The 22310-nt window shown below is 53.7% G+C and overlaps 2 protein-coding genes across 5 annotated transcripts in view; one reads left to right on the forward strand and one right to left on the reverse strand.

Annotated features, from left to right (window-relative positions):
• The window catches only part of Cacna2d4 (calcium voltage-gated channel auxiliary subunit alpha2delta 4), a 114820-nt gene that overhangs the window by 76907 nt on the left and 15603 nt on the right, over positions 1-22310 (forward strand). Inside the window, exons 1-2 of one of the 4 annotated variants that reach the window (XM_087657643.1) lie at positions 14813-15011; positions 20963-21024. In XM_087657643.1, coding sequence (XP_087513769.1) covers positions 20977-21024 — 48 coding nt within the window. In that variant the 5' untranslated portion in view covers positions 14813-15011; positions 20963-20976. 4 annotated transcript variants of the gene reach the window in all.
• On the reverse strand, positions 245-14792 carry Lrtm2 (leucine rich repeat transmembrane protein 2). Its single transcript, NM_001109430.2, is given in 5 exon segments — positions 245-2855; positions 5819-6409; positions 8968-9100; positions 9563-9757; positions 14609-14792. Coding segments are annotated over 3 exon segments (1110 nt in total). The 5' UTR covers positions 9035-9100; positions 9563-9757; positions 14609-14792; the 3' UTR covers positions 245-2403.

The following is a 22310-nucleotide window of genomic DNA, read 5'->3' on the forward strand; positions in this document are numbered from 1 at the left end:
AAAATCCCAGCCCATCCCTGCCCAGTGCTTACCACCCTTGTCCTGAGCCAATTCGTACCCAGGATGCTGCTCTCACACCCCTCCCAGCCCTGAGGTCCTGGGTACTGGGCAAGGGACCCATCTGTCACATAGATCCCTCTGCATCAGGGTGACACAAATGGTGTGGCTGCCTGGCACAGCCGGGAGACAGGACACCGCTCTCCCAATGCCCACATCCCCTCCCACCCAATGAAGCAAGGAATTACATAGGAAAATAGTCTTTATTGGTCTTCTGAAACGACAAACCAGAAATATAATTTTGCCTTTAAAAATCTTCTGTCTCAGGCTAAAGATATCACCACTGACAACACCCTCCCTCCCCCAGGCCCTTAGAAAATCCCGGTTCTGGGATTGGCCCACCAGCCAAAAGAGGAAGGAAGGCTGTGGCCCAGCCTAGAGGATCCTATGATCCTGAACGGCAGCCTGTGCTCTCTGTCTACCAGCCAGAGGACAACCTTGGAGGCTCTCCCGAGACTCCCTGTACTCACCCCTGCTAGTGGAGAAGGTGGCAGAGGACCAGGAGGAGGGCTGAGAGGTTGCTCTGATGCTCATAGGTGTATCATCAGTGCCTACGTGTCTATCCGGCTACTACCAAGACCCTTCCCAGGGCAAGATATCAGTCTAGCATCTCCTACAGAGGTATCCAGTCTCTAAGGAGGGGACAGTTTAGAAGACAGGGCAGTGACCCCGAAAACGTGCACAGCCCAGGAGTAAGAATCTCCATACCAGGGGTTGGGGATTTAGCTCAGTGGTAGAGCGCTTGCCTAGGAAGTGCAAGGCCCTGGGTTCGGTCCCCAGCTCCGGAAAAAAAGAACCAAAAAAAAAAAAAAAAAAAAAAAGAATCTCCATACCAGGTAGGACTGTGGCCATTGTTTGGCCTGGGTAGTCCAGGTGCAATTGCACTCTCCCAGGAAACCAGGCAGAGCTGATGAACCCCTGGGAAAGAGAGCCCCATTGCCAAGGACTCCGAACAGAATGTAGCCATCCTGTTCCGTTCCCGCAGTCTGTTGGGGATGTGTTGAAGGCAGCCAGCCTTCTGGAGCCTGACATCTGCTTTCCTTAAGGTGAGCCACCAATCTCAGAGCACAGCCCAGACCCAGCCTTTGAGGTCACAAACAAAGGATGCAGATGACAGAGGACACGGGAGAAGCCAGGTTGCAGAAGTAGAAACTGCTGGGTGTACCTGGAACCTGGCAGGGAGGAGGCTCCCAGACCTGCCCAGGGGGTCTGCAACTGAGCTCTCAGAAGCCTGGAGCCTGTCATGCACGCACGCACACACACACACACACACACACACACACACACACACACACACACACACACACACCCCTCTGGTAAACCTAGCAGGAGAGGTGCTAGGGTTGCCATGGCAATGGGCAATTCCTCCAGCTGCATACTTTGGCCCACTTTCAAGGGTCCCAAAGGATCCCTGTGTTACTGTTCAGGACCAACCCCTGATAACATGGGAAGACGGTAATCATGGAAGTAAGAGGAGCCGTGGTCTCTAGGTTCAAGAGAGTGGGTCTCTGCCCCAAGTTCTCATGGTCTCTGTTTCCGTGCGTGCGTGCATGTGTGTGTGTGTGTGTGTGTGTGTGTGTGTGTGTGTGTGTGTGTGTGTGTGTGTGTGTGACTTTGATCTGCAGGACCATTACAGAGATGCCCTGTGTCTGACAGTGAGTTAGAGTAAGAGTAAGGCCCTGTCTTAAAACCTCACGCTAGAACAAAAAGTATGGATAGAATTCATAAACCTGGAGCAATGTAGTCCAAGGGGTCTATAGCAAATAAAGGGACATAATGACATCCACCCAAGGGGGACATTATAGTCACTTTGGTTTTTCTAAGCATTGGACCCAGATCACAGGGCTGGGGTGTTTGCACACTGGCACCAGCCGCTGAGAGCTGGACAAGCTTCCCACTGCAAGGACTTAAGAATCTCTTTCTGGCTTTGAAAGGAGTCACAGAAATCTACCTCTGGGCCTCCTGTCCCTCCCTCCCAGGCCCTAATGCAGACTGAAGTGGAAATGAGCAAGAGGTAGGGAGTCACCACTGTGGTAGCCCTGGGCAGGAGGGAAGCGCTCAGTGCAGATGATGTCTCTAATGTAGGTTCTTTCCTCCCTGTGGCCAGAAGCCTGCAGGAAAGCTCAGGTGTCCCAAAGACAAGAGGCCCAGAGCAGGCCTTCCACGGGAATCGCTGGCCCCAGGGAAGCTTCTGGGAGACTTGGAGAGAGATTGGGACCAGGGAGCTGAGGGAGGCAGTGCCAGTGTCAGGCTGAGACAGGGCCTGTGATGGAGGGAAGGGCAGCCCTTTTGGTAGCAGTCCCATGGAGTCTCCTTGCTGTCCTACCTGGGCCAGACCCTCAGCTCTCAGGCCACAGAGGAGATCTGCTTCTGATCTTCATGCTCACCCTCGGGGTCCCCCATCAGCGGCTGGCGCTTCTTGAGCTCCCGGTGGTACTTGGCCATGAGGGAAGCGTAGATACACCCATAAGCAGCAGCCACCACCATCATGATGCAGACGATGCCACACACGACACCGGCGATGATCACGGTGCCGATGGCTCGCCGCACGCTCACCGGCCGGTACCTCTGCTTTTGAGGGCAGGCAGTGCTGGGCTCAGGCTCAGGCTCAGCCCCAGGTTTAGGTTTAGGAGGCTCTGGGCTGGCCTTGGTGCATGGTGGCCCTGGAGCATCCAGCCCAGCGGAGTTCTCATCCTCTAGCTGGGAACAGTAGTTAAACATCTCCATGGGGACCGCGCGCATGTCCTTCCCCCTCAGCTCCTTGGGGAGGGTGCAGGCAAGCTGGTCCAGGCGCCCCCCTGCATCCAGGAAGAGAAGAGGGGGTGAGCAAGCATCTAGAACTGGGGTGCCCTGCCCTCCCCACCAGACCTCCAAACGAAAGGCACAAAAAGCCCAGTCCCGCCAGCAATGTAGTCAGTCTTGATTACGAAAGAGTAAGAGTGGGCAGGGACCAGCACCGATAGACTAAGGGCTATGAGCGCTGCGTCGCAGAGGAGGCCACCACTGCTGCCAAAGCCATTGGAAATGGACATTACCTTTACTTTTATTTCACAGAGTATCCCCCACCCCTCTCATTCAAGCCTGTCCCTCCAAGGTCACGCTGACCTACAGTAACTGCTGGGGGCATGCTCAGGACATGGCTTTGGTACATCGAACTATGCCCCTGCCCAGACTATAATCTACTAATCTATAATCTATAGCCCAGACTAAAACCTGACTGCTCACTGATGTCTATGAACCCCTGCCACTGTTTTCAACACAAGCCTTGGCCTGTGCCCCTCTCAGAAAGAGAACGAAAGCAAGGCCCCTGCCTCATCTGCTTCCCTACACAGGGCTTTGGCGTCTGTGAACAAGAAGTGGGCATGGTTTTCCTGGGCTTGTCAGGTGTGTCAGCTCAGAGATAGTTAGGGAGCAAATCCTGGAGACACAGGAGACTGGAGTTGATTAGGGTGTTTAGACAGGCCACCAAACCACCCTTGTGACACTGGGCAGGCCAGGCAGGGCAGAGGAAGAGTACCAGTACCTAGCTGGGTAAGGTAAGAGAGCTCCCTCTGCCAGCCCAGACGCCCTAAGTCCATCCATCTTAGCCTCAGATGTTCAGGGTCCCGATGGAAACATATGGGTTGGGTTTTGTTTTGTTTTTTTAAGGAGTGCAAGGCTGAAGACCGGATCTGGGAAACTGGCTCCTGCCTACTGTATTAAGGGCGAGGGTGTGCCCTAAAGGCCGATACCAGTGAGCATGTAACCATGACCACCATTGGTTTGAATGGCAGAGAGCTTAGGAGTGAGAAGGGGGTGACCTCATAGAGACTCGAGGTTGAATCCTGGCTGCAGAGGCACCTGAAAATTACCCAACTAAAGTATTTAATTATGTCTGAATCTCCGGATTCTTAGCCACTAAGTGAGGATATCTATCTTGATTAGCTGCTCGAGAGATCAAAATAGATAATGTGCACAAAAAGGTATCGGTAACCTGGAACCTAGACAACAGCATTAATCATTTCTCCACTTACAAAATCAGCAATCATCATGGTGACTAACATCTCAGAGCACTTTATAGTTTGTAAAGTGCTTTTTAATTAATGCATCTGAGCAGCATGGAAATATTGAGCTAGTGGCTGGGTAGGAAATGAATGGGGTAAGAGTGAGGGAAAGCATTGTGTTATTTTCAGAATTTTAGTGCTGATTTGTTAATTCCACATACACCAAACAGCTGCCTTGTGCTGGGCACCGACTGTGTCTTCCTGGGCGCTCTCAGTTCTGTGAATGCAAATGAGCACGTGAATCAGCGCTCCGCCGAACACTTCCTTTATGCCGGGCACTTCTCGAACCACCTTGTGTGCATTGCCCTATTTAATTCTCACAATTGGCCTTTCTCCCTTTGACAGATACACCACAGAGATGTTAATTAACTTCTCAAGATCACACAGCTAGTAAGTAGGTGGCAGGGCCAAAATTCAAACAAGATCTGGCACTTTTCACCGCTGTACTTTCTTATTCCCCTCCCATTCTGTTCCATTTCCTCTCTCCTTATTTATTCAACTGTCCCTCGTATCCAGGCTGACCATTGAACTCCTGATCCCCGCTCCTACCTCCCAAGCACTGCCATGGCAGGCACGAGCCTGGCTAAGCGTTCATTTGATCAATTCAGTTGTTCGCTATAGAACTTTCTCAGATTAAAGAAAGAGGGGGGCTGGAAGATGGCTCAGCAGGCAAGAATACTTGCTGTTCTTTTGGGGAACCAGTTCAGTTCCTAGCACCCACCTCGTGTGGGTAACAGCTGCCTATAACTTTAGTTCCAGGAGACGCCCTCTTCTGGCCTCTAGGGGCACCGCATGCATGTGATGTGTGTAATACCCTTGGGCACACACACATACACATAAAGTACAGATAAAACTTTTTTTTTTTTGGTTCTTTTTTTCGGAGCTGGGGACCGAACCCAGGGCCTTGCGCTTCCTAGGTAAGCGCTCTACCACTGAGCTAAATCCCCAGCCCCCAGATAAAACTTTTTTAAAGTTGGAGGAGAGCAGGGGGTGTTGCCTCACAGAGTTTAGGTTCAACCTAGAATACAAAATGAGTTCCAGGCCTGGGCCAAGAGTCAGGCTCTGACCTAACAATAAAGAGCTGTCGGGATAGCACAGCAGGTAAAACCACTTGCTGACAGTCCGCTGACATTCCTGATGACCTGAGTTACATCCCTGGAGCATACCTGGTGGGAGGAGAGAACCACTCCTAAAGCTGTCCTCTGACTTATCACATGCGTTCTGTGGCCTGTGCACACGCACAGGTGCTCAAGCAGACACGTGTGCAAATAAATAGATAATGTGTTTTTAAAAGGAAGGACAAGAAAGAAAAACTCAAACCATTCATCTGCTTGTTAAGCTTCCTGTCAAAATTTCTTTCTAATATCACCTTCACAGAAAAATGGTTGTGTCTGTGGGTTTCAGTTACATCCCACCCACATCCATATAAGAGGCAGATGACCTTATTACTCTCGGGGAGAGTGGTTGTTCCTCTTCCTGTCCTATCAGGGAAGCCCAGCGGCATACTGGTGGGATAGACAGCATAGAAAAAGCACATGAAACCTAAGAAAGGGAGGCCAGGTTTCAGAACAGCCTCAGTGAGTCTTAGCGAGCATAGATGAGCAGCACCTGGCCTCCACTGACTGCAGGAAGTAGCGATATTCGGGGTGGGGGCTGTAGCTCTTCTTCCCCCTAACCTCATCCCAGTTCCCTCTTGCCTGTGGGGTAGTAGAGCTCACCTCTGTAAGAGAACCACTCAAGCCAGTGTTTGAACTCTCGAAGGTTGCAGTCACACTCCCACGGGTTGTCCCCAACCTGAAGCAGCTGCAGGCTTGCCAGGGGCTCAAACGTCAGCCGGTCCAGGCTCTGCAGACGATTGGAGCGAAGGGACAAGGATCGTAGAGCCAGGAGCCCATCAAAAAGCCCCTGGGGCAGCTGGGCCAAGCCGTTGATAGACAAATCCAGATGTCGAAGTCGTGGGGAGTGCTGGAGCAGGTCCCTGTCCAGGGTCCTGATACTGTTATTCCGAAGCTGAAGCTCCGTCAGATTGACCAGGTCCTGGAAAACGGACCGCGGGAGCTGGTCTAGAAAGTTGTTGGACAGGTCCAGTCGCTGCAGGCTGGACAGGTTGGCGAAAGCCCAGCTTGGCAGGGCACTCAGCTTATTGTTCAGGAGCAAAAGGCTTTGGGTGGCAGCCGGCACATCCGGGGGTACAGTGGTGAGGCCCAGGCCACTGCAGTCCACCTCCAAGCTGCGACTGTCACATGTGCAAGAGAAAGGGCAGGCAGGGAGCACCTCCACAGCACACAGGGCAATCCAGCAGGTGATCCCTAGGGAGGAATCAGGAGGAGGGAGTAAGAGGCTCAGACTCCTGCCTCGGTTTCCCCCTTCCCGGCTCACACACAAGCTACAGTAGGATCACAGGTATTTATTGACCACACAGGAAAGTGTTCAGGAGCCCGAAACACCCATGTTCAAGGGCATCACACTGTCACCAGGAAGTCACTTTTGTCAGTGGAGACAAGCCATGCAGGTCCTCACTCCACACCTCCACTGCTAAGTGTCTCAGAACCTAGATGCCCTAATGCCCCGGCTGTTTACCAAGTATGAAATTTTAGAATACCAGGGGAACTTTTCAAAGTCCGTGGCCACAAGGCTGGGTCCTTCCCGAGGGAACCTCACCCCCACCCAAAGCCCACCTCACACTGAGATGCTTTGGGCATGAAAGGGGAGTGGAGCATGTTCCCTGCAGCATCTTAAACGATGTTCATTTACCAGCGTCTGAAGTCTAAGGTGGGACCCAGGCCCGGCTAGGACCTGCATCAGTGCATTGTGATGATAACGCACACTACAGCACACAGCTTGCAACACTAGAAGTCTGACCAGCAGTGGCTCCGTCTGCACTTGAACTCTGAAGCTGCTAAGCCCATCCCGTATTTCTAGCCTTAGTGGGCAAGGTAGCATTTCTGGGTGGATCAAGTAACAGGGCTCCTACCATGTCCTGTTATTTTCCCCAAGACTCTCCTGAGCAGAATTTATGGGTCCACCTTGGGCACAGCTGCTGGAAGTGAGCCCCAGAAAGCAACCTTTTCTGATGGCAGGCCTGTAGTCAGGCCCACTGCCCCAAGTGCCAGAGAGGCCCGGGTACCCGGAAAAATAAGCTCACACAGTTCTGTCTCCGTTGCATCAACCCAGAGTCCCAAGAAAAGCCTCCAGATGGAGACCTGAGGAGGTTCAAAGCCAGTCACCTCCCAGATGGCCCTACTTGGATGGCCAACAGCCAACCCAGCCAGGGCACCAAGATGAGACAGTCTCCAGTCTGTCTGCTGGATGTCTGGTCATCTAAAGTCCCAGAGGGCAGAGTTTGAGGGGAGGACAGGATGACACTCTCCCTGCCCTCCCTCGTGAGATTAATGACAGTGAAGAACGTGCTATAAGCCGACATCTGAGCTACTTTGGCGGAAAATGAGCACAGCTTAGTTATACAGTCACCTGGAGACCTCTCCCTGGACCTGAGGCCACCTGAAATGACCTCCCAGCCCTCTGAGCCCATCTACAGGGTCAGCCTGCCCCATCGCGCGCGCGCGCGCACACACACACACACACACACACACACACACACACACACACTGCTTTATGCACACACCCTCTTCATGTTTTACTTTCAAGGAGGAGCCAAGTGGGGTGCACACGTTTGTTTTCAGCACTTAGGAGGCTGAGACAAGATCACTCGTTTAAGACTAACCTGGGCTATCTAACAGCTATCTAAAGAAAATGAAAGAAGGAAGGGAGGGGGTGTGGAAGGAGGAAGAGAAAGAGAGAAAGGAGAGAGAAACCAAAGAGTAGAGGAGACCAGAGGGAAGGATAGGGGAGACAGGGGAGGGGAGGAGAAGGGAGGAGAGGAAGGGAAAAGGAGGGAGAGGGGAGGAAAGGAGAGGGACCCCTTAAGGACAGTCAGCGGCAAGAGCCACATTCTGCACCCTTTCTAGTGGGTAAACCAGCAGCTGGATAGGGAGGGAGGAACCCTCACTCCTCTCCTCCACCCCCTCCCCATTACCAAATTCAGACTTGCACCAAAGCTCTAGTGACAAGAAAACATACTCCTGCACTGAGAGGTGTCAGAGTGACCCGGGATGGAAGGGATCTGAGCCCCTGGATCAGCCATTCACCTGGTGAATAATTCAGGCAGCTCCCTGTCAGGGCGCCTGGACTAAAGACCAGGGCAGGTCACGTGGAGCAATGTCCCTTTGGCCATTTCTCACTTCTTACTGTGTAGCTGTGGGCAAACCAGCCATGGCTGACCTTGTCCCTTTGAAGGGAATGTTCACGGACAGACAAGGCTGCGTCTACTAACACCGCTACCTTAGTGTGCTGTGTGTTGAGGGAGGAATGAATCCCCTCCCTATGACCCCTTCTTCTACTGCTGCACCCCCAAGAACTCCCTAGTGTCTCTACAGAGCTGGGAACTCTGCAGCATACTGATCCTGCTGGGGCCTCTGGCTTCATCTAGCAGGCAAGATGGCTGAGGCCAAGTGTGAAGGTAGCTTTTGTATAGCCAAGGCTGGCTGGCACTGTGGCCCTTCTGGGGCTGATTTCTCCACTCTGGTGCACACACTGCAGATCCCAGTTAAAAGGAGTGAAGCTGGATGGCTCTCCTATAGAACTCTTGGTTTGTGACTGCCAGAGAAGGAGACACATGGGGCAGAGCCAGCTGTTTAGCCTCCTCCTCCCAGCCTCTGGAAAGCACTCTGCATGGACTATCTTTACTTAACAAGGGCATGAGTCTAGGCCTCTGAAGCAAAGCCCCAGGCATCCAGGAAGGTCAGACATCATGTTGTCACCCTATCAGATACACACGACCCACCCCCCAGGCTGGGCCCATACTCACAGGAGAGCTGTCTCCACTGCAAGACAAGTTTGCTCCTCTGCTCTGGGCCACCGCCTGGTGCCAACATGGTGAAGCCCACACTCTCTGCAGCTCTGAAGTGAGAGAGCCCCTCAGCATGTGCCACTTGTCAGTCCTGAGAGAGAGAGAGAGAGAGAGAGAGAGAGAGAGAGAGAGAGAGAGAGATATGGGTGGAGCAAAGCGTTTGGAGCCCGTTCCGGCCCAGGGGTCAGGGACAAGGCCTGGGTGTCTCTTTACATTCTTCACCCCCTCTCCTGGTGCTCTGCAAGGAGGGGGCCAAGAGGATCAAGCAAGATATTTACCTCCTGGGGGCGAGCTGGAAGGCACAAAAACTGCCAGCCGAACCTAGGCCCCTACCCTCCATACCCCCCTGTCTTTCCCTCGCTCTCCTGAGGCCTCCATACACCCTGGTGGGCTTTAAAAATTATTTCCTTGCAATATTGCTTCCTCCCCCGGGCTTAACACCACAGGGGAGAAAGTGAAGGCGTATCTCTCCTAGGGAAATGAGATCCCAGCTCCCACCTGTGCCTCTCCACCTAGATGCACCCATCCCTTCCTCCCCCACCACCCAGCTTACCATAGCTGTGGGGAGGCAGAGGCCCGGCCCTTCCCTTCCTAGTTCCTGCCGACAGGTAGGGTGTGAGTTGCTTCACTGCCCCCTGCCCACCTTGGGGAGAATTACAAGCTTGGACTTCTGCCAGCTGGCCAATCGGTAACTGCGGCAGCTCAGGGGTTCCTGCTCTTCTGCTGCTGGCCCCGGAGACAGGAAGACCTAGAAGAGAGGGTAAAATGGCTAGCAGTAGGCCAAGTGTAGGCATCAGGCTACTCTTCCCCGGGACAAGTGGACTGCTTACTTTTTCTAGGGCCTTCCACAACTGAGTGCCCCCTAAAGGAGCCCAAGGCCTCCTGAGCACCCTGCTAGATGTGGTTAAGAGCTTTGAAATGACAAGCCGGAACCCGCACCCTGCCAGCCTCCTCCTCCCAGGATAGGGTCAGATACCAAAGGCTGTGGTATACCCCAGCTCCCTTTTAGGGGCCAAAGGACCCTGTTCTCTGGGACCACTTCAGCAGGCTACAGCCACCCAAATGCACAGATATCCTAACTGGCTTGCCAAGGTTACATGGTAAGTCAGGATGGGTCACAGCCTTCTGAGTCAGGCTGTTTACCCACTTCCTGATGGCTGTCACCCTGCAGGGGCCCTAGTGGGGAAAACACTGGAGTGTGCACAGAGCTCCCAGACACAACCTTCGAGCAGAGCGAGGTAGGCCCATACAAAGACACAAAACTAAGCGTATCATAACACACGTGCCTGCACACATGCACTCCCACACACAAGGAGCTAGGCATGTACTGGGATACGTAGGCACATGAATGCACACCCACACATATAAACATGCCTTGCTGGCAGCTTTCCAGCACCACTCAGACACTATCATTCAGGCAGCAAAAGGATGCCTCATGGTCCCAGCATAGCCAGGGCAGGGAGGCACAGGGGCACTCCCAGCCTGGAAGGAAGAGCTGCCCAGAACCCCACGAAGCAGCCTTAAAGCCAGGCCAGGATTTCTGTTCAGGCCCAGGGATTGATGAAGGCCCAGGCACCTTCTGCTCCCATGCCTGTGCCCTCCCACAGGAGGACAGGCCATGGAGAAGCCTCCTTCAGGTTGACTCCACCTGAGGTTCCAGGAAGGTTCGCCCTCCCATTTTGCCCCCTCAGTGCCACTTGCTTGTGATGCCAAGGGGCCATGAGCAAACAGTGCAGATGGGGGTGGGAATGGGGGGTGGGGTTGCTGTCTACTGAAGTAGCCGAAAGGACTCTGGTGACTGGGATCCTCTGGAGAAAGGAGGCCAGGAGTCTAGGAGAAGATACCCCCCGCTCTGTCTAGGTAGCTGACTGTCTCCTCTGATTAATGTCAGTGCCATCCTGATGCTTGGAGAGACGTGGGGGAGGGGCACTTCCTAGCCTTTCTACTCCAGGTCCACTCACACACCTCCCAGCAAAAAGACCCTTCTGCCCCTGAAACGCAGAGACTCCTCAGGAAAGGGGTGACCTACATTGGGAGGCAGAGGACAGCTGCTGCAGCAGGCCTGGCCGACTGCTGGAATAAATCAACACTCTGTGGGAGTGGGAGACAGAACAGAGTTGGAGGTCCTACTTGAAGGAAAGCTGTCCCCACCACCACAACCCCTACCCCCCACGCTCCACCCCCACCTTCAGGACCCGCTCCCAACATTAACCTGTATTTTACCTTATCCCCAGAAACAAGAGAACAAAGTGGGGCAAGGCTGGGCCCAGGAGGATCCCTGGACTCAGGTTGGAGAATGGAGCTGATAAGCTAGGATCGACCAACCTTTAGACCTCCCAAACCAGAAACATGCAGTTTTGACTCTGATGGACTAGAAAGATCAGCTAGCCTGGAACCTTTCAGAAATGCTAACTCTCAGGACCCACACCACCAAAATCACCCCAGGCCAGCAGACTCAGCCTGGGTCTAACAGCTACCCAGAAGGCCATGCTGGTACAACTCTAGGTCAGGCAACTGGGGACAGCATAGGCTGCATACGGCTAGCCTGGAGGAGCTGGGACAGAAAATGGCAGATTCAAAGGAAAAATAAGTCCAGGGCTCACTCAGAGCCTTAATTAGCCTTGCCTAAGGCAGGCCAAGACAAGGGCACCAACCTGAGGACCTCCTACAAACCTTTTACATGGGGAGATGCTATTGGCCACAGTCGAAGACCAACACAGCACTGTGTTCTTGATGCCCGTACAGTTCAGTAAGGTTAGAGTCGTTATCAGCATCGTAGGGAAACTGAGGCATGGAAAAGGTTAGGCGAACGGAAGAATATCGATTGGACCCATTCCCTGCCCACAAAACTTCTGACTCGGTGGCCCTCCCAGGTTCCGGCCTCAGCCCTGTCTATCCCTCAGGTAAAGGCTGCTTCAGAAACAGAGACATACAGCCCTCATCCACACAGAACTTCACAGTTTATAAGGCATCTCTCATCAGTGTCTGAGCAAACAGCCATTCCGGTCCCCTTCCTACCCAGAGGCTGGAAGGAACCAAGAAAATCCCTCAGGGCTGGGAGCGAGGGGATGTGGGGAGTGGAGGGTGGGAACAGCAGACCGGTGAGGCAGGAGCAGGGGCAGCCAGAGGCCTCACATGTTCCTGCTGGCTCAATGGCTGCTGTACCTACTACTGATAGGGTGTGGGAGCTGTTTCCCCTGGAACCCTAGCTGCCCCCTCCCCCAGCTTGGAGCAGCCAGCTAGGCTTGCTTGAGGAACATTGAGGTTAGGATGACAGAGTGCACCTGCCCTCCAGTTTCTCCCACAGATGGAGGCCTACTCTCCCCATGATGTGGGCTTACACTCAGCTAAAAACCAAAAAAAGAAAAGAAAAAAAAAAACAAAAAAAAAAAACAAACACCTCAGCCCAGGCCTGAGATTCACAAGATTCCTCTGAGCTCCTTCTTAGTGCCCCTCCAATCAGGTATTAACAGTGTGCAGCAGGGAGTGCCCTCGGCTCCTGATTCCTGGCCCCATTCATGTGCGTCCCCAGGATGTCTCTCCTGGGTCAAGGCTCCTGCATCCCCTCCCCCATCTCTATGCACCCGCAGAGGGAAGCAGAAAGGGTAGAGCAGAGTGCTCTACCCGATTGGTTCTTCAGGGAAGCGCAAGGCTAGCCAGTGGCCTGCAAGGCATCCTGTCCTATCTTAGAGGACTTCCAGGGAGTCTGGACATCTAGTCTAGGCAACTGGAATTCCTGGTAGCCCAGAACACGGGAAACTGAAACGTCCCCTGAGCTGTTGTCACCTGTCTGGTCACGAGGCCCTTCTAGAAAATACCCCCACATCTGCCCCCTGTCAGTCACCTCTGAGTCCATACTGTCCAGTGAAGCAGTTTCTAAACCCCTTCTGCTTGGAACAGCCGCACACCCTTCCTCCAGGTCCCTCTCAGCACCCTGTCTTCTCCCCACCAGCTTCTTGAGCCACTTTCCTTGTCCAGTTCTCCCTGCCTCTGACAGAACCTTGGAAAGCAGAGTAGGAAGGAAACCCTACACACAAGGGGTTGCTCTGTGAAGCTGAAGAAGCCACTGCGGACCTGGGAGGCTCCCACCATTCAAATGCCTCCCTGGGCAAGAGCCAAGAAAAATCACTCCCCCACCACCAAAGCCTCACCCTGGCTCCCCCGTCTTCCCAACCTTGTACACACAATCACCCATTCGAGCTCCCTCCTTTGCCACACACCTGGTGAAAGCAAGACCCTGGCTCTGGGCCTTGACACTTGGAAAAAGAGAAGAGGGTGACCCTCTCCTGAGTACAGACACATCCTCTAGCCAAACCTCAAAGAACACAGCTAGGGGGCTTAAGAAGTCGCCTCTTTCCCTGCCCTGCTTGGTTTTCCCCGTCTCCCTCTTCTGGCAGAGCCAGAGCCCTCCTGTGGTGGGAAGGTGGGGGTGGGAGCGCTGGGCTCTTCTTGGCAGCTTGGAAGCTGATGTTGGATTTCCCTACCAGCTGGACTTCCCCCGCCCAGTGCCACATGCTGGCTCCTTCCCCTCCCCCCACCTGCTGTAGTTATCTAAGCTGTGGGCCTGTCAATCTGAGTCACACAAGGCAATGCCCAACAAACCCTGGCAGCCTGGTGCCAACATCCCCACCACCACCCTGGAATGCAGACAGCTGGGGGGTGGGAGGCTGAGCAACCAATCAGAGCCCAGTCCCAGACCTGCCGGCCATACAGGAATTTGAACTGCAGATTCCTGGGCAGAATCCAGCGTTATGAAATGGGCCTGGGGCTCCTGAAAACCAAGGTCCTGCTCCTAGTCGGGCATCCATGCCCATGTGAGCCAGGCAGCCAGGTGACTGTGACCTCTCTGTATGCTGCCCCCTACACTGAGTGCCCAGTGCTCCGAAGGCATCTGTCCCACCTGCTGCAAAGGCCATTGTGCAGTGGTGGACCACCTAAGCGTCTCAGGTTCCTGGCCTGTCTGGTCATCCAGTGTGCTAAAATCAAGTCCTGGGTTTGTAAGGAAGAACTACCAGACACCCCTCCTTCACTCCCAGCCACACCCCCACCAGGGAGGCTCCATCAGGACTGCAAAGACTATTCCAACTAGGAAGGGCTCCTTTGCACCCTTGTCCAAGGACAGCTACCTGAAGGCCAGCAAGCTCCCAGAGCGACCGGTATAAAGGTCCAGCCTTTGCCTCAATCAGTGGGTCCTCCACCCCCATTCAAGGCTCTCAGAATGCCAGCCTGTTTCCAACACCCAAGCTGTCTCCCCCTCCCATAGCTGCCGCTCCTCCTGCTGCAGGGACATTTCCATGCTACCCGGGGCCATCATGTGGCACCAGCATTGCTCTCCTCCCTGTCCCCTCCTCCACACCCCCTCTTTAGCAGAATACACAGCTATGTCCCCAGCACTGAGGAGTCAGAGTTCCTAATGCTCTGTATCTTTGGGTTTCCCAGGTATCTGCTCCTAAGTGGTTCCCCCACCCCACCTCGGCAACTGCCCTGGGAAGAAAGCCCTGCTAATTGTGCAAGGACAGGTGGTCCCTAGTTCCCCTACCCAAGCCATCCCTTCTTTTGGGCCAACCCCATTCTCTCCCAGAAGCCGCTCGCAACTCACCTTTTTGCAATGGGACCTGATGCTCAGACCAGGTAGCTGGACACGGGCAGCTTGGCAGGCAGAACGTGGGGATGTTCAGTCTGGTTCAGGGCAGCGGGAGACTGGACAGCGCCTGTAAAAGAGGCGGACCCGCAGGCTGAGCTGCCACTGCCGGGGAGGGGGCTGTGGGGTCAGCGACAAACTGAAGCGAAAGAGGGAGGGCGGGAGGAAGACAGACCGAAGAGGGGGAGAGGCAAAAGGATCAGAGCGCGCGTGCTCAACAGCAAGCGAGCGGAGGGAGGAGAGCGCGCGGCGGAGTGACAGCTGGGGCGCATCTGCGATGGCGGGCGCGCGCACCGGCCTCCGAAGCTCTGTGGCAGCAGGAGAGCGTTTGTGGGTGAATCTCCGCTGCCCAAGACTAGAGGTACCCTTGTCTCCTCTCACCTCCCAGTACTCCTGCAAGCGTCCATCTCTGTTCGTTTGGAAGGCAGGAGGACCTTTTAAAGGGTGCAGGACCCAGACAGATCACAGTCCGTCTGACTGTCTTAGACCTACTGGAACACTGGGTCTGTCTCCTGTGTCAGACCCCAGCTGTGACAAGGAAAAGCCAGCTCCTTAGAGTTCTCTTGCAAGAGAGGCGCTGAGGGTCCTCAGAGGACCCTTTAGACAAGGGGCTAGATGTGACCACCCTTGGCCAGGACTATTTGGGAAAGTGGAGTGTCAGAGCAGGCAGCTACAACCTGGAGGACCATGTGCCTCAGTGCCCACAGGGAACTGAAGGAGGCCTTGCTGGTCAAAAGGATGGGTCAGAAAGCTGTGTCCATGAATGGAAAGGCCTCTCTCCCAATCAAGACAAAACAAGTCTAGCAAATTCCCATTCACTGGCATGGAGAGTGTTCCTTCCAACGCTGGACTGAGCCAGAGGCTCAGCCAGAGAAGCCGGCCTTCCCAGCCTGCAGCATGAATCCTGCCTCATGCCTTTACATCCTTCCTGTCCAGCAGATGGTCTGGCTTGAAGCTAACACAGCATGAATATGTATCCCAGGGTCCTTCCTCTATGTCACATTCAGGGCTGGGCTGAAGGCTGGGGGCACCTTGATTCAGGACTGCAATCCAACAGAGCCGAGAGGGTCCCATTTGTCCCTGACGTCCCCTGTGCCTGTCCTTCCAACAAGGCAGCCAGCCACTACTCTAACACATGCCCACCTCCTATCTCAGGAAAACAGGCCCTTCAGGAGCATGGTGATGTCCGCCCATAGTGATCTACCCCTGCCTTAAAAACTCAGCTCCAGAAGGGGTGTGAGGCGAGATGGCTCTCCTAGCAGGTAGCATCATTTGTCATCCAGCCTAATAGTCTGAGGTCAATCCCCAGAACCCACAGGGCAGAGACTCCCACAGGTTGTGATGAACACACACACACACACACACACACACACACACACATACACACACAGAGGTAAAATTAACACCACCTCAGCATCCCCTCTGCAGGGAATGTTCTCTCTGTGCCACTCTGCAGTTCTGATCACAGAGAAATCTGTGGGGTAGCTTTTTGTCCTGTATTGTGAGCTGTTTGGGGGTAGCTTGCCTTACCTTTTCCTATCACCCACACCCCTCTATGCCCTCCTGTTGGTGAAGTCTACAGTTTTGCTTCTCAAGCAGTAACCAGCTAAGCAGTTACCCCTTGCTGAGTTCTCTCCTTACAGAATAAGCAGGTGGGTGGAGCTCCATGGTTGCTTCCACCCTGGAATTCTTGCCACGGGTGCTCACTGAGTACCTGCCAGGGCCACAGCTAACAGCTGCAGAAATCAGGCCCCTCCCTCATACTCTCTGTTTAGCCAGTGAGAGGCCAAGAAGGATTAATGTAGGTGCAGAGGCCAGCAGGGAAAAGTTGGTGCTCCAGAGGGGGGAGTGTGTGTGTGTGTGTGTGTGTGTGTGTGTGTGTGTGTGTGTGTGTACACGAATGTGCTGTTTTGTGTGTGCAGCACCACAGGTCAGCTGCCTGTGGTCTCACTGAGGAGCTCTGTCAGGCTATGAACCCAGCTGAGAGGACTCCAAAGCACTGGGGTGTTGGAGGAAAACACAGTCCCTGTGGAGGGACCGCAGGAAGTGATGGGGAGGTAGCTTGGGGCAGGAAGGACAGGAGCGGGAGAAAGTAAGCTGTGGCAGGTAGAAAGTCATCTGAGACTTACCCTTCATCTATGGGGTTCCTCACAAACCAAGGTCAGGATCTGAGCCGGGATCCAATCAGACCCAACCATAAGGAAAGCTCTCTTAACTACCCTAGGAAAGCAGCTTAGCCAGGCTTCCTACCCCTTGCCTCTCCTCGTCAAAAATTCTGGGCAGATGCAGCCACACAACAGGTAGCAGGTGAGTCAGGAAGATTGTCCTCCCGGGCACTTTGGTGAATCACCAGGAACCTCTGGTCCTTAGAGTCTACCACAGCAACAGAGCAGGGATCCTGGGCCTGAAGGCTGAGCTCCGTCCGAAAGTGTGCCAGCACAGGACTAAGGCAAGCCTGGGGGTGAGAGCCTCCGGCAGGGCAGCCCTGGCTGAAGATTCTGTGCCTCTTGCTCTCTTTCCACTTCTCTATCAGCGTCTTGCCCTTCTTACCAAAAGGAAGGTTCACTTCATTTCTCACTTAAATCTCTCATTTCCCAGTGGATTGCTAAAGGGTCTGGGGCACAGAGATGAATCTCTTAGGTGGCAGGTCACCGTGGGTGATGAATGGATGCTCCAGGGAGGAGGGGAGGCTAGGAAGGCCTGAACCTGAGCAGACTGGGAAGTGGGGTCACCCAGGAACTTGCCCCCCTGTCAAGTGCTGACACATTTATTTACTTAGCCCAAGAAACATTTACTGAGCTTTGGTATGTGACAGTGGGACGCTAGATCCAGAATCAGAGCTCAGTCTGCTTGCCCTCTGTGAACCCCACTCCAAGGGGTGAGACATCAACTATGTAAACAAATCTCATCACTTAGAAAATAAAACAGCAATAAGAGGGGGAGGGAAGAGGGGAAGAGGAAGAGATAGGGGGAAGACAGAGGGAGACAGGGAGAGAGCAAATAATGAGGGAGAGAGGGGAAGGGAGAGAGGGAGAGGGGGGAAGGGGAGAGAAGGGGAGGGGGATACGGAGAGAGAGGTGAAAAGGGAGGGAGAGAGGGAGAGAGGGGAAGGGGAGAGAAGGGGAGGGGGATACGGAGAGAGAGGTGAAAAGGGAGGGAGAGAGGAGAGGGGGGAGGGGCAGGGGGAGGGGGAGAGGGGAAGAGGAAGAGAGAGGGGGAGACAGAGGGAGAAAGGGAGAGAGGAAATAATGAGGGAAAGAGGGAGAGGGGGATGGGGAGAGAGAGGTGAACAGAGAGGGAGAGAGGGGGAGGGGGAGAGGGAGAGAGAAGGGGAGAATGATGATGGTGAAGTTTGCTTTATCTGGGGAGGTCGAGGAAGTCTGTGCCAGGTGGTGAGGTTTGAGCTGGTTTTTTAAAGAGATCTGATGATGCCAGCCAACCCTGTAGAGCTCTAGGGTAAGAGCATTCCAGAAAGAGTCAACTGAGTTGATGCCCTGAAGTAGAATGAACTGACATGTGTGAGGAAGACGGTGATTCAAGCTGAAGCCAAAGACACCGGCAAGGCTGCCTCGTGAGTTTGCAGGGATCTAAGTTTTGCTCTAAATGGGAAGGTTGTGGGGGGGGGTCAAGGAAATGAGTGGTGGGGTTTGACCTTCTGAGAGATCACTGTGGTCATATGGAGAATGGATGGAAGGAAGGCCAGAGGAGGAAACTGGAACCCTAAAAGCTCATTGCAAGAGAAGGTGGCTTGTGCTCGCTTCGGCAGCACATATACTAAAAAAGAGAAGGTTGGCTTGGCGGTCGCAGCAAAAATGAGCAGTGTGTACTCATTATGGTATGGAGTCCTGAAACCAATGCCTTCAGAACCGAGGTGAACCAAGAGAAACCACCAGCATGGAAAGAATGGGCCTTGAAAGGCAGGCAGTGCGAGGTCAGCCTTCAGGCAGAGGGTGGGCTCAGCTCCATTCAGACCTTGAGGAAATGTCTCGCGTGGCATAGTGCCTCAGGGGGCTACCAGAATATACCAAATTCTGCAGCTGGTCACGTAGGAGCCGGGGCTGGAACTGCCGAGAGCTACCTTTCACCCAGGCCTCATTTCTAGCCAAGGGGCCCTGAAACCTGGCTTTCACTAAGGTAGTCTCAAACCCTCCCTTCTCCAGACCTCCCTAATGGAGTCATGGACACTCCTCCATCTTGGAAATTGCACGGCTCCGTGGGCCCCACCCTGAGCCGCTGAGGCAAGAGTAGAGTTCCATTCTAGAAATAATCTGGGACCCTTTGACTACTGGAGCCAAGGATGGCATCATAAGCTTCCTTCCATCCCAAGGGGTCGACTGTCCTCAACATCAGCACGGCCACCCTCTGCCTGTGCTTGGAAGCAGGAAGTGTCTCCGCCAGTGAAGGAGATCTGTGTAGTGAGCACCAGGGCATTCCTCAGTGAGAAAGGGAAAAGGGCAGAACGGGGCCCCCGCACCCTCAGAGGAAAAGGTGAGCGCTAAGTGCCACCACACTTGCTGGGACAGAGCACTTGCCCACTTGGGATGGCGTGCTATATCTGTGTTTCCTCTCATGGATCTACCTGCCCACCTACCCCTTTCAGCCATCTGGACCTTTAAGCCTGACTGCCCCTATCCCAGAGGCTCCCCAGATCCACCTCAGAAATCCTGAGGCCATAGGGGAGAGGAGGGGCCTCCTAGGACCTCAGTTTCTTTCAGCTGCAAACTCTTACAACTGTGCTCCGGAGGCTCTGGTCTAGAGAATCCAGCCCTTGTAACTTCCTGTCCCCTGAGCCTCAACAGAGGTACACGCTTGTAATCACAGCTACTCAAGAGGTTGAGGCCAACACATCACAAGTTCAAGGCTGGCCCGGGCAACTTAGCAAAACCTTGCTTCAAAATGAAAAACACCAAAAAGTCTGGGGATGCAGCTCGGTGACAGTGACAATCTCCACTCATTGCCCTAGTGGGCCGGAGCAAGACTGGGGCCTGGAAAGTGCTGAAACTCTGCTGGCATGACTACTCTGTCATCCCCTTCCCCGCTAAACGTCCCAGGCTCATGCCAGGCTGGATACCCACTGTCTTTGAGAAAAGATGCAGATCTACACCCCGTGCCATAGTGGGACACAAGTGCACCGGGGACGAGCCAGCGGGCACTAGAGTCGGAATGGGCATCGAGTGACTTTAGAGTCTCTTAGCAAGTGACGTAATGATGAGGAAGTCAATCCTGTGCTCAGAGTGTATGAGAGGCCTGCCCACGAGCCGCAGACCGTTTTCCCGCCAGGCCTCCTGCCCAGACATCCAGTGAAGAACTCAGAGCTATGCCTTCCTTACAGGCTCAGGGCCCCAGGCCGAAGCTAAGTTTACTTCCTGGCTGGCAACTTAGCTGAGCCATGGACCCTCTACTTGGCTTCCATTCCCTCAGCCCATGGAGCCTAAATGAGGCTAGCGCCAGCCTGTGAAGAATCAAACACCCTCCCGCCTGCAAAGGTGCCTGACTCACTCGGAGCACCCAGAACGCCTTTAATATTATTCTAGACACTAAGAAGTTGGCCTACTTTGTAGGGCTTCTACTCGGCATAGCCCTGCCTTTTCTTTCTATTCTTTGGCCCCAAGTTCTCCTGTCGTTCTTTGTCCCAGATTTCTCTTAGTATGTGAGTGCCCCCTTGGGTTCTCCAGACCTATTTGGGAATCAAAGAGGCAGATGGTTCCTGTAATGGCAGACATCACAAGAGAAACATCTGTGCTATGACGGCCTCCCTGGTCTCCAGGAAATGGCCTCGCAAACTTGGGTGGTCTGGCTATGGCTCGGCCTTCCGCAGCTCCGCGTGAACAGGGACTGGACTTACAGAGGTCATTGGACCAGCCAGGGCTGGGATCCATGAGGCCTGTGAGTGACCAGACTCACGAAGGCCTTCATTCCCGACTCGGTTTGCCACCTTTGGTCCCATGACCTTGTACAAACAATGCTCTCCCCGGCTTCTTTTTTCAACTGGGTCAAAGGGAAAAGAGCTCACAGTGAGTGTGCCAGGGACCTGAGAGGAAGCCAGAAGCTGTTCTCATGGATCTCTGGCTTTCTCAGGCATCTCTTGGTACTGCTCTTCTCACTGGGAGAAGCCACTGGCTGGGATTCCTACCCGGCTCCTGCTCCCAGAGACCCTGGATGTCCCTTACCAGAGACTCAGCCTTCATCGTTTCCACCTGCCCTGTTTCTCCCCTGTCAGCCACTCTCCATTTTGCTAGTATTCTCTTCTCTCACCGTCTCCTCCCTCCCCAAACATTAATCTGGCCCTGCCCTCCTTCCTGTTCCCTGCAGCCGTGGGCATCCAGATGCAAGCGGACTACCTCCAGCGCCAGTTCTGGGCAGCCATGCAGCAGGTAGGGTGACTGGGGGCCCATAAGTGGGGAGAGGACTCAACAGGTCATCCAAAGAGGACTGTCCCCATAGCCTGGCCCATCAGTGCCACAGGAGACACCCCCATTCTCTTTCTTCCTTTCCTGCCCTTTCCTGAACCCTGCATGTTAGGCCTCTTCCCCTTCTCACCCCAGTGCTCTGTCCCTGATCAGACCCAAGGCAAAGGGAAAAACAGGATGATTGCTGTTGCCCCCAAACCATGCTGGCCTTGTCTGCTACTGAGTAAGGCAGAGCTTCACTGGGCCCCTCCCTCCAAGGCCCAGGCCCCATTTGCTGCCCAGGCTCCTGGGAACTTTCTCTTGCTCTATCTGTACACACACACACACACACACACACACACACACACACGCACGCACGCACGCACGCGCGTCTTTACTATCCTTCTAGCCAGAGTCCTCCTCATAGTAAAATGCTTCCTCTGCCCCTTCACTCCCTGCTGTCAGTCATCCCTTGCCTTGGGCACAGGCAGTTGCACAGTAAAGGTAATAGGGTGTGGAGGTGAAGTGGGACAATAAGAACCCATCCATCTTATGAAAGCCCCAGGTGGCCCATGTTTGTTCTCAGAAGAGCATAGCCTGCCCTCGGTACCCTGTTGCTGAGACACAGCCACACATGTGCACATGCCTGGTACACAAGGCATGCCCTTATCACTGCATCTACCACAGGCAGATTCTCCACATAGAATAGGTACCCCCTGAAGGCACCACACAGGACATAGATACAGACACACTAACCACAGACCCTCCACATACAAGACAGTCCACACGCCTTCATATACAAGACACTATATACAGATACTTCGTCTCCACAGCACACTGCGCATATACAGATATACACCTGCACACAGAACATACATACCACATGTATACCACACATGTATACCTGCACACAGAACATACATACCACATGTATACCACACATGTATACCTGCACACAACATACATAATGCATGTATACCACACATGTATACCTGCACACAACATACATAATGCATGTATACCACACATGTATACCTGCACACAGAACATACATACCACATGTATACCACACATGTATACCTACACACAGAACATACATGCCACATGTATACCACACACGTACACCTGCACACAGAACATGCATACCACATATATACCACACATAAAATGTGTTCAAATACTCCACATACACACCACGCACGAGCTTACCTACAGCACACACACATTGTATTCATATAAACACATACCTCACGCTTGATGCTACATAGAGG

Source organism: Rattus norvegicus, chromosome 4, assembly GCF_021556685.1.
Source record: "Rattus norvegicus strain SHRSP/BbbUtx chromosome 4, alternate assembly SHRSP_T2T, whole genome shotgun sequence".
Taxonomy (NCBI): domain Eukaryota; kingdom Metazoa; phylum Chordata; class Mammalia; order Rodentia; family Muridae; genus Rattus; species Rattus norvegicus.